This window comes from Capsicum annuum, chromosome 9, assembly GCF_002878395.1.
Source record: "Capsicum annuum cultivar UCD-10X-F1 chromosome 9, UCD10Xv1.1, whole genome shotgun sequence".
NCBI lineage: Eukaryota > Viridiplantae > Streptophyta > Magnoliopsida > Solanales > Solanaceae > Capsicum > Capsicum annuum.
In genome coordinates, this window is record NC_061119.1 from 214,310,534 (window position 1) to 214,322,014 (window position 11,481).

The following is an 11,481-nucleotide window of genomic DNA, read 5'->3' on the forward strand; positions in this document are numbered from 1 at the left end:
CATTCGGGTTCAGTTTCTTCTAGTACCTCAGGTATTCCTTCCTCCTTGTGGATATTGGATTCTGGTGCGTCTCATCACATGTCCCCTCATTTGTCATCGTTTGGTTCTTTGTCACCCATTTCACCAATCTCTGTTATGTCCGCGAGTGCTGTACCTATGTCAGTCGAGGGTGTTGGTTCTGTTACTACCCCTCACATTGTCCTCTCTGATGTTTATTACATTCCCAAACTTGCTTTAAATCTTGTTTCGGTCAGTCAGTTGTGTAAGGCTGGTAATTGGGTGTTTTTTTCTGATTCTGTTTGTGTTATACAGGACCAACACACTCAGAGGGTGATTGGGATCGGCCGTAGGTTGGGGGAACTCTATGTCTTGGAGAATCTCAAAGTGTCTGTAGTTGCTGCCTCTAGCATAGATTTATCTTCTTTTCGTTTTAGTCCTTTGTCTTCTCAGTTTTATCTTTGGCATTCCAGATTAGGACATGTGTCAGTTTCACGTTTACGTTTTTTGGTCTCTAGTGGTGCTTTGGGTCATGTGAACACTAGTGATATTTCAGATTGTAGTGGTTGTAAACTGGCAAAATTTTCTGCCTTACCGTTTAATAAAAGTGTGTCTTATTCTGTTGCTTCTTTTGACATTATTCATTCTGATGTATGGGGACCAGCGCCAGTATCCACTAAGGGTGGATCGACCTATTATGTTTCGTTTATAGATGACTATACTCGTTATACCTGGGTGTATCTTATGAAACGCAGATCTGATTTCTTTGGCATTTACAACAACTTTAGAGCCCTTGTTAAAACACAACATTCGGCTGTGATAAAGTGTTTCAGGTGTGACTTAGGGGGTGAATATACCTCTAATGACTTCACTCAGTTACTTGCCTCTGATGGTACCATACACCAGTCATCTTGTACCGACACTCCTGAGCAGAACGGTCTGGCAGAAAGAAAACATCGTCATATTGTTGAGACAGCACGCTCTTTACTTTTGTCTGCAGAGGTTCCTAGTATTTTTTGGGGAGAAGCAGTTCTAACTGCTGTATATGTGATTAATCGTATTCCTACTGCATTGACTTCAGGGATGTCTCCGTTTGAGAAACTATATGGTCACCCGCCGAATTATTCTGCATTACGAGTTTTTGGATGTACTTGCTTTGTTCTTCGTCCTCATGTTGAACGAAATAAGTTAGGGTCAAAATCAGCTATATGTGTGTTTTTGGGGTATGGTATTGGACAAAAAGGCTATCGTTGCTATGATCCTGTAAGTCAGAAATTATATGTTTCACGACATGTCACTTTTTTGGAACATATTCCTTTTTATTCCATTCCAGCTAAAACCCATGATGTGACAAAGTCAGATATTCGGCTTATTGATCCCTTTGGGATTGACATAGAGGTTCCAGTTCCGGATTCATCCATGCCATCTGGTGTGCCACCTGATAGTGCTTCAGCCTCGCCTGTGCCTGAGTCTGCTCCTTCGACTGTTGAGACTGGAGACCCACCACCTCTGAGGAGGTCTACTCGACCTTGTAAGTCCACCAAACTGCCAGATTTTTACTATTCTACATATTCAGCCTCATTTGCTTCCTTTATTGCAAACATACATCATTTGTCTGAACCTGAGTCGTATAGAGAGGCTGTGTCTGATCCTCTTTGGCAGAATGCTATGGCCGAGGAACTTGCTGCTCTTCATCATACACATACATGGGATTTGGTTACTCTCCCACCTGGTAAGCATGCGATTGGTTGTCGATGGGTGTATAAGATAAAAACAAAATCTGATGGGTCTGTTGAGCGATACAAGGCAAGACTTGTGGCAAAAGGGTATTCACAACAATATGGTATGGATTATGAGGAGACTTTTTCCCCCGTAGCAAAGATGACGACTGTTCGCACTATGATTGCTGTTGCATCCGTTCGACAGTGGAAGATATTTCAGATGGATGTCAAGAATGCTTTTCTGAATGGTGATCTCCACGAGGAAGTTTATATGACTCCTCCCCCAGGTATTGACCACCAGCCAGGTGAAGTTTGTCGGCTTCGAAAAGCTTTATATGGTCTCAAACAAGCCCCTCGTGCTTGGTTTGAGAAATTCTCCACTGTTATTGCTTCCCTTGGATTTGTCCCGAGTAACCATGATTCAGCATTGTTTGTTAGATGTACAAGTGCAGGGCGAATTCTATTGTCCTTATATGTAGATGATATGATTATTACTGGTGATGATCATAGTGGTATTGAGTTATTGAAGTATGATTTGGCTCATCGATTTGCAATGAAGGACTTGGGCTTGCTGCGTTATTTTCTGGGTATTGAGGTGGCTCAGTCTAAGAAAGGGTATTTTCTTTCTCAGACTAAGTATATATCTGACTTGTTTACACGGGCGCGTCTTTCTGACAACAGGACTGTAGATACTCCCCTTGAAACCAATGCACGTTACTCTCCTAGTGATGGTGTTCCATTATCAGATCCGAGTCTTTATCGGACTATTGTGGGTAGTTTGGTTTATCTTACGGTTACTCGTCCAGATATAGCACATGCAGTTCATGTTGTTAGCCAGTTTGTTACTGCTCCTACTTCTGTGCACTGGGGAGCTGTACTTCGTATTCTAAGGTATCTTCGTGGCACTCAGTTTCAGAATCTCTTGTTTCCCTCGACGTCATCTCTCGAGTTGTGAGCCTATAGTGATGCTGATTGGGATGGAGATCGCAATGATCGTAAATCCACCACTGGTTTTTGTGTGTTTCTTGGAGACTCTTTAATCTCGTGGAAGAGCAAGAAACAAGATGTTGTCTCTAGATCTTCCACGGAGGCTGAGTATCGTGCTATGGCTGTGACTACATGTGAGATTATTTGGTTACGTTGGCTTCTTGCAGATATGGGGGTTCACATTTCTATGCCTACTCCCCTGCATTGTGATAACAAAAGTGCGGTACAAATTGCAAAGAATTCTGTCTTCCATGAGCGTACGAAGCACATTGAGATTGATTGTCACTTCACCCGTCATCATTTACAGCTCGGGACCATATCGCTTCCTTTTGTTCCATCGTCTTTGCAGATTGCTGACCTTTTTACGAAGGCTCAGTCGGCGTCTCGATTTCGTTTTTTGTGTGACAAACTCTCAATGCTTATTGCTGTTGCATTGTGAGTTTGAGGGGGGATGTTAGCCCATATGTTATTGGGCCTTTAGTTTATGGACCTTTAGGTTATTGGCTATGTATATATAGCCTACTTTTGTTTAGTTAGTTTAAGGCTTTTCAGATTATATTGTAAACCTTAGCCTTTCTTCCTTTCAATAAAGTTCTATTAACAATCCCAAGGGTTCAATCCTTCTGCTCTTGAACTCCTCAAAAATATTATTCTAAATCATAATCACTCTCCTTCACTGAGAAGAAACAAAAAGAGTCAGTAGAAAAGTCACATTATTCAGATGCAAATTTAGAGCGTGTTAAACCAAACTCACATCTTTCAACTCAACTTCATGTGAGAACACACACACAAACACTGACACACACAGGAACACACATGTGACAATATTTAAAAGTGTGACAAATATTTTGAATCCGTTGACTCTAAATTATGGATCGTCAATAAAGCATCTTGAGCAAATCATACGGGGATATGTGAGATGTAATCGACTTGAGTTCTTCCTCTTTGACTTAGAAAAGTTTTAACAGAGGATTCTGCATTCAGTTTCGGAAAGTTTATGCAATATGATATATAAATCATTTTGCACGCGACCACGATACTTCAAACACCAACACATCAGCTACAGATCAAAATAAGGGAATTAGCGGCCATTTTATTTAGATTATTTATGCATAACAAGTGACACCATATCTTGCAATAAACAAAATAGAAAAAAAAATGAAAATTGCAAAAAGAACACCTCAAAAAGTGAGTTCATATTAAATTTTCTTTTTCACAACTGTGTAAAATTTAACAATTAGAGTTTGTTAAGTATTTGATGGATACCAAATGTGCTCAAATTTAGAAAGCTTAAATTCTAACAACCATATGATGTGACTTGTGTAAATGAGAAACAGAGTGTAGACTTGATAAATACTATATATATATATATATATATACACACTTACATGGATCGGAGATACGGACATCCACAAGGTTGTTTCCGAGGTCTTCTTGTTCTTTCTGAATCCGTGCAGCAGATTCCCCAAGTTCGGGAGGACACTTTCTTAACTGAATCAGCTGTAGTGTGTGTATATCTGCAAACTCAATAGGTATATCTTTTAATTTTTGGCAACTTCTAATCATGAGGCGCTCAAGGACAGGAAAATTGTCATTTGTGGCTTTCCAGTACTTGAGATCATTATTTTCAATTAACAAAAGCTTCAATCGAGCAAATCCCCTAACATTTGGATGCCATTCTTCACCATCACAAGCACTAGTCATCAGCTTCAGCACCTCAAGGTTAGGCAACTCAGCTATGATGTCCAAGTACGACCACCTTAATGAAGTAAGTCTTAACTTCAGCTTCTTGAGTGTTGCTGGAAAAGCTTTTGCACTTGCTGGCAAAAGGTTAAAGCAAAGTATAAAACTCAATGTTTAAAGTTGCTGCAGATGGACAAGATAGTTGAGAAGCCCATTAGAGTCAATCTCATATCCACAGATTCCTAATTCTTTAACATTCTGAGTCCCCAAAATAACCTCGATCGTGCAACAACGTGGATACAAGTAAGAAATAGTTTGTATGTTTGGAAAAGCCATGCGACTCCCTTTGTCAGCAGTTACGCTTGAGGGACTTGGCAGATAAACTCTCTTCGCTTTGAGATGCCTTAATTGCATTAGTCCCTAAGGTTCCTCAGGAAAAGTTATTGTTATAACTGAAACACCCATGTGACTACCTTGAACAATGAACATCTGCAGATTCCATAACCTGCAAATTTCTTGAGGAATGTCTAAATTTTCATCGCATTGCAATGATAGGTAACTCAACCAGATGAGGTTTAGTATCTGTAGAGGGAAATTATCAATCTCTATGTGTCTCAACTCCAAGACTTTGAGTAATTTGAAATGAATAAGCTCTGATTTGAGAATAAAATATGAATCCCTAAGAAGAAAAGAGAAAATAGAACGGGTTCGTTTCCAAAGATCGTTGTGGTCATGATCTCTCAACTGATGATGTGCAGGGGTAAGAAGAGACCTATAAAGACCATAGCGACAATAATCAATTTCATCACCAGCCCTATAAAGACCATAGCGGCGATAATCAATTTCATCACCAGTCACGCGTTTAAAGGGCTGCATTTTTTGCATACTGAGATATCTACATTCCAAATCGGATACGCCAAGCACAATGTCGTTCATGATAAAAATGTTCTCCTTTTGAATTTCTCTCACGCACAGGTCATATATTAGATCATGAACCTTACATGATCTAATTCTTGTTCCATCTAGACTTTTCTTGCAGACGAGGACTAGACATCTATTGACAAGCTCTTGCAAACACTTCTCAGCTTCTCCTTCCAAATCATTTTCCAACTTCAGGAACCCCTCAGCCATCCATGATCTCATCAAAATTCTTCACTGGTATCTCACTGTCTTCCCGAAATGCAGAAGACGTGCTTTTAGATCGCTAGTCAAGTGATCGTAACTCAACCCAAGCACATGTGAACATTGTTTGTCAGGATCATTTGTGAAAAATGCCTTGACATCTTTAGCAACATATTCTGAGTCTTCTATATCCCTTTTAGATTTGAGAAGCCCAGCAATCACGGCAATAGTTAGTGGTAACCCGTGATACTTCTCTGCAATTTGCTTCCCAATAGTCTCGAACTCAGATGGTAATGGTTCATTTGCAAATGCTATACTTTTAAAAAGGTTCCAACTCTCATCCGGACCCATTAAATCCATCTGCAAAGAAAGATTCTCTGTACCTGCATTGCGAGCTACTTCAGTGTTACGGGTCATCGATAATATTCCACTCCCCTTGTTTTCACTTGGAAAATATAGTCTCAAGGCATCCCATGCTTCACTTTTCCACATGTCGTCCAATACAATTAAATATCTCTTACCCTTTAAACTCTTTTGTAGTATGTTTGCTAGCACTGCCTCATCATTCTTTAGCTGTAGTTCCAAATCTGTCATTTCCCCCGAAACATTGTTTTTCTCAAAGTTCTTGGCAACTACTTCCAGGGGACTAATCTTTTCATGAAGAGCAGAAAATTCCTCTTCATGTGGTTTTGATTCAGAAGGATATCAGTAGCGATTGAACTCTTGGGACAGATTTTATTTGCCAGATTGCCCAAGTGGATCTGTTGACAAAGAAAGACACTTGGATTTTTCAAACTTACAAACTATTTCATACTTGTCTCCACGTTGTTGCACGAAGGAGGTTATTTTGGGGATTCAGAATGTTAAAAAATTAGAAATCAGAACCGGGGATTTTGTCATCCCAAGGTCAACTTATTGGAGTTGTCATTCCTTTTCTTTAAACTCGAACTGTTTTTTTCATATGTACAACTTATTTTGTGCAACTTGCTAGCAGACGCAATTTCACTTTTCAACCTCCATTAAAGGTAATACAATTTTCTTTATGCTTCATCAATGAGTTATGCTTGAGAGAAGCACAAACCCAAAACTTTTTGTTTATCAGAAATGATAAAACAGAAACAGTTCCTCTTGTGGGCTGTCGGGCTGTCGATTGACTAGCACCTCTCTCAGTACTAATTCCAATTTAGAGCTTGGTCATTTGAATTTAATTAGAGTCTTCGACATGAGCTCGATGTACTTCTCGGTTTTCCACTGCAGCTACTTTCTCTCTTTTTGTTGAGGTACCTATCCTCTTTGACTCACACATCTTTTGGCATACCTCGAGCCGCAATGGCGGAACTAGAATATTTACTAAGGGGGTTCAAAATCGAAAAAGTAAGCACACGAACTAGCCGAAGAGGGTTCAACATCACCTATATATGCATAAAAAATAATTTTAATCATGTATAAATAGTATGATTTTCCATCGAAGGGGCTTTGGATGAACCCCCTAACCACAAGGTGGCTCCGCCACGGCTCGAGGAATTCGCAAATTATTGAATCTACAAACTTTCATTGTTCAAGGGTCAGTTCACTCATTTATAAAGTTTCCAGAACTAACTTGGGAAATAAAGCAACTGAGACACCTGAAACTCAGAAGCTTTTATTTGCCGGATCCTCCGAGTTCATCCATTGATGGAGAGAGGAACCTGGTTTGGTCAAACATACAGCCTGTTTCGGGCTTGCTTCCTTATTGTTGCACTAAAAAATTCCTGTCCAGGATTCAAAACATTAAGAAATTATGTATTCGGGGGCACGTCTATGACTATCAGATGCGTGAAGAAGTTATGGACTTCCGCGAAATTGTTGATCTGCCTCAGCTAGAAACATTGAGTATTACAGTTGATCGTTATCACGTAAGTCACTGGAGTTCAAGATCACACAAATTGACCGTTTGTGTACCTAGTGCAACACAATTTCCAACAAAGCTCAAGAAGTTAAAGCTGGTTGGAACTCGTCTAGCATGGGAGGACTTGAACATCATAGGCCATTGGCCTAACTTCGAGGTGCTGAAGCTGAAGCCAAATGCTTGTCGTGGCCTAGAATGGTGTCCAATTGAGGGAGGATTTCGTATGTTGAAGTTTTTGCTAATAGAAGGTTCAAACTGGCTATGTTGCTCTTCAAAAATGTCAATGTGTGTGTGTCAGTTCCTTCAAAATGTTCATTTTTGAAGGATTTGACACGGGTACGGCATCTTTTTTGGAGAGTACAAGCAACATAGAACACGTCAGTTTTCTACTTTTACACCTTCAATTAAGTTTCTATGAGGCTGGATAGCCCATAGTTTAAGTATCAGCAACATTGAGAATTGAGTAATGATGTAACACTTGAATTATAATCAAGTTATTATACACCATTGACAGAATTAAACGCGAGAAGAAACACGACTATTCACAGAAATTTGCAGGTTTCGAACATCCGTGATGTACAAGTTAACAAGGAAACAAAGTGTGAAGTAGTGCATCAAGAGAATATCAATCGGAGGATGGCCCCGGAGAACTTGAATGACTTCTCTGTCTCTTCCAGACAATGGTTCTTCTCTTCTCTAGTCCAGTTCTGCGCAAAAGCATTGATGAAAATGGATCATGTTAAGTTGATAATAACAAGTTATGTAAAAGAATATGATAATAGTTTTAAAAAGTTGATAGGATTATACTTCTGCAACTTTGTTCAGCTTAGCTCTAACATTCTGCAGCAGCTGAGAAAGGTCGCTGTCCCATTTGTAGAATTCCAGCTCTTTCTTGTCGAGTATCTATTCAGCTACCTATAAAGCAAGAAGAAGCAAGATTGTTGACAGTAACTGGTTACCGTTTTTCCTTTAATGTCTGTAGGTCTAAGAAGGAAAAGAAAAAATGCAATAGGGCGACAACTTGTACGACAGCACTAGTTCAACAAAGGAAGTTGTATCGACAGTGTAGGATTACTCCAATGTTACATTTCTTCTAATCTGAATTTATCGTCTGCCGGACATTTTTAACACGGATGAATACTGAAATTCTCATTTTTACAATGTTGATGTTACGACAAAGTGATGATAAAGAAAGGAACTAGTAATATTTCAACTATCCATCAAAGTTGAAGTAATAACGAGTAAAAGGGATCGAACGGCAATATAGTAAGAAGGAGAAAAATGTAATTCAGAAAATTCTAAGACCAATGAACTAAGTTGTTTGTGACAGAGGCGTATTGTTGTGGTATGAACTAAACTATCCACCCTCACATCCATGTGAAACCCATGTTGCTCGGATGCGTGTCCGATCCTTCAAAAATGCTGTATTTTTAAAGGATTTGACACGGGAGCAGCAACATTTTGGAGAGTCCGAGCAACTTAGTGTCAAACTATGGTGTAATAATTAAGTTTACAACCATGTTCTCCACATAAGTTGCCTAGGATACCCTTCAAAGAGAAAAAGATTTACGATGGCGGTGCGGAGTCTAGATTGTGCTCACTTTGGTTATTCCACCGAGTACCTGCTAACTCTCACCAGCACAGGTATGGGGTAACTCTACCTAGCAAAGGTTAGGTAAACAGAATGAACCGACTAGTGTTTCTTTTTTCCACTGCTCGGATTTGAACCTCGTCATATTTATCCTCCCACTTCATTGACTACTAAGCCACACCCATGGGTGTCCTCGGATACCCTTCAAATTATGACTTAAAATAACTTAGAATTTAGCTCGTTCCATATTTCTATGATGAAAGTCTAGCTTTATATACCACAAGTACAACGTAGAATAAAACGAACACTTCAAAGAAGACATTACTGACCTTTCTCCCAATCATGCGACCTCCAGCTGAATGCGCAAAATAGGTGTTGTAAAAATGGCAAATAAATGCTTGAGGATCCTTTTCTGATAGCTCCTCTAAGTAACGAGCATAGGTGACACCAGGATTTAACGGCTCCGGGATGGCATGACCTTGCTGTCTAAACCATTCCAAATCCTTTGCTAAGACCTCTGACCTTTCTAATCCTGTGTTCCTGAACTCAGTATCTGCAGTCAAACGAAAGAGCCTCTAAGTCATTTATTTATACGTCTGTGGAGAATGTGTGCTTGAAAATTTGAAGGCACAATCACTTCATGGTGTAAACCCCATTGGTGAAAAGCATTACTAAACATAAAGGGATACACCTTTCCGATGAACCATTGCTTCCTTTTGTAAGAGGCACTTGATGGCTATGAATACCTGCATTTTTTCCACAGGTAGTAACGAAAATTTTTCAGAATTATAAACACTCTTCTACTTCCAAAAATTCATTATGATCAAGCTGCTGTTGAGTGTGTTTTATAAATTCGATAGTTTGAGGTACCGCTACCGTCGAATTGTGAACCATTTTATCTTGGGAGGAAAAATTCCACAACCTCGGGTACTTGAGGGGAATTAATTCCTTAAGCACACTCCGTGAATTAGGAGGACTTGGTTCTTATTCTGTTTCATCTTATTTCTTAAAAAAAAAAAAAAAGTAACACACTTCTTTGATAATTCATATTAAACTTGTGTTGAAGGTGTTGAAAAACTTCATGATTGTTCTTGATATAATCTTGAACATGTGTTGAAGTGGTTTTGCAAACATGTAGATTCTATACCCGAAACAACAGATCCTTCAAAATTTGTGTAATTTTTGAGGATTAGACATAGGTGTGACTACCTTTTTAAAGAGTTCCAGCAACATAGATATATAGTATAAGTCTGTATTTAGGATAGATCCAAACATCATCCTAAGAAAACATTACTAAGCAAGCAAAGCGGAGCCAGGATTTTTAGTCAATGGGTTCCGCACCGTAATATTTTTTTGGGAGTTAAATATTTTCACACACTGAATAAGATAAAGCTACTGAGTTTTGCAGAATACACTGAATGCCTTCCTCGAGGAGTGAACCCGACCACTTCACGCTAAAGGTCATACTGATCTATAAACCACCCTTCTCTTTGATTTGTCCTTCCTGACCTCTCTTAAGCCTTTCAACGATCGTTTAGGTAGCATTAAGGATGGCTCTTTCCCTGTCAGTAATGACCATTGAGCACTGGCATAGCAACTGTAGAATGCGGTGTGACTCGTTAGCCGCTCCGTGACACTGATAAAGAAATGGACCTGGGTTTAACTCAATCTCAGCTCAAGAGGGGAGGATTTTCCAAGACCATATAAGGAGACCAAGGACCCTTTATACCCACCAATGTGGGAATCCAACACCCCCCGCACGCCCCGGGTTGGACATCTGGAGTGTGGACAATATAAGACGGGGGGCCCAACATCAGAAACAATGAACTGGGTGGGCCTGGCTCTGATACCATGATAATGAAATGGACCTTGGGCCTAACTCAACCTCAAAAGCTAGCTCAAGAGGGGAGGATTGCCCAAGACCATATAAGGAGACCAAGGACCCTTTAAACCCACTGATGTGGGACGACACTGATGGACCTTAGGTCTAGCTCAACCCAGAAGCTAGCTGAAGAGGAGAGGATTGACGGAGATCATATAAAGAGGCCAAATGCTCCTTAAAGTTGATAAAGACTAATAAATTACCTGACCGGCTTCAAACAACGTGTGACTTGCAAGGAGATGTGATCTCTTTCGTATTGTAACATATTTTTGAGTTGATAGAATTTTTAGTAATATTACACAGTTGGGCATTACTAAATTTTTGAGTTCACGAGCTCACAATGGTTAACACGATCACACACTCATTTTATTTGGTAACGTTATTTATTAAATGAATGGAGATGTGCATTTATATGGTGATTCTCTTGTTTTAGTTTTGAAAGCAATTACTAATAAAGATTGAAGTTCAAGGATTTCATCATAGTTCTTAAATTCTAATTACTATGTTTTAGCATTATTCTCTAGCTTTCAAGGAGATGTAATTTCTCTATATTTTAAATAAGGGGCATCTATTTCTCGACTGCTTCAAACTGTTTATCTTTAGCAAAGGG

At 39.4% G+C, this 11,481-nt stretch overlaps 1 protein-coding gene and 2 pseudogenes across 1 annotated transcript; 1 reads left to right on the forward strand and 2 right to left on the reverse strand.

Annotated features, from left to right (window-relative positions):
* Nucleotides 1-1,947: 1,947 nt before the first annotated feature.
* On the forward strand, nt 1,948-2,976 carry LOC124887246 (annotated as a pseudogene).
* Nucleotides 2,977-3,352: 376 nt separating this feature from the next.
* Nucleotides 3,353-5,519, reverse strand: LOC124887199. The gene is made up of 3 exons (XM_047396397.1): nt 4,862-5,519; nt 4,094-4,525; nt 3,353-3,381 (listed from the first exon to the last, which is right to left on the reverse strand). The coding sequence occupies exons 1-3, from the start codon at nt 5,517-5,519 to the stop codon at nt 3,353-3,355; spliced, it is 1,119 nt and encodes a 372-aa protein (XP_047252353.1).
* A 2,441-nt stretch (nt 5,520-7,960) lies between these two features.
* Nucleotides 7,961-9,883, reverse strand: LOC107841143 (annotated as a pseudogene).
* Nucleotides 9,884-11,481: the final 1,598 nt, after the last annotated feature.

Coding starts and splice junctions, on each gene's coding strand:
- LOC124887199 (XM_047396397.1), bottom strand. CDS start 5,519: ATGGCTGAGGGGTTCCTGAAGTTGGAAAATGATTTGGAAGGAGAAGCT. Junction 4,526..4,861: donor GCAGATGTTCATTGTTCAAG/GTAGTCACATGG, acceptor ACCTTTTGCCAG/CAAGTGCAAAAGCTTTTCCA. Junction 3,382..4,093: donor TGTCCGTATCTCCGATCCAT/GTAAGTGTGTAT, acceptor GTTTCTTCTCAG/TGAAGGAGAGTGATTATGAT.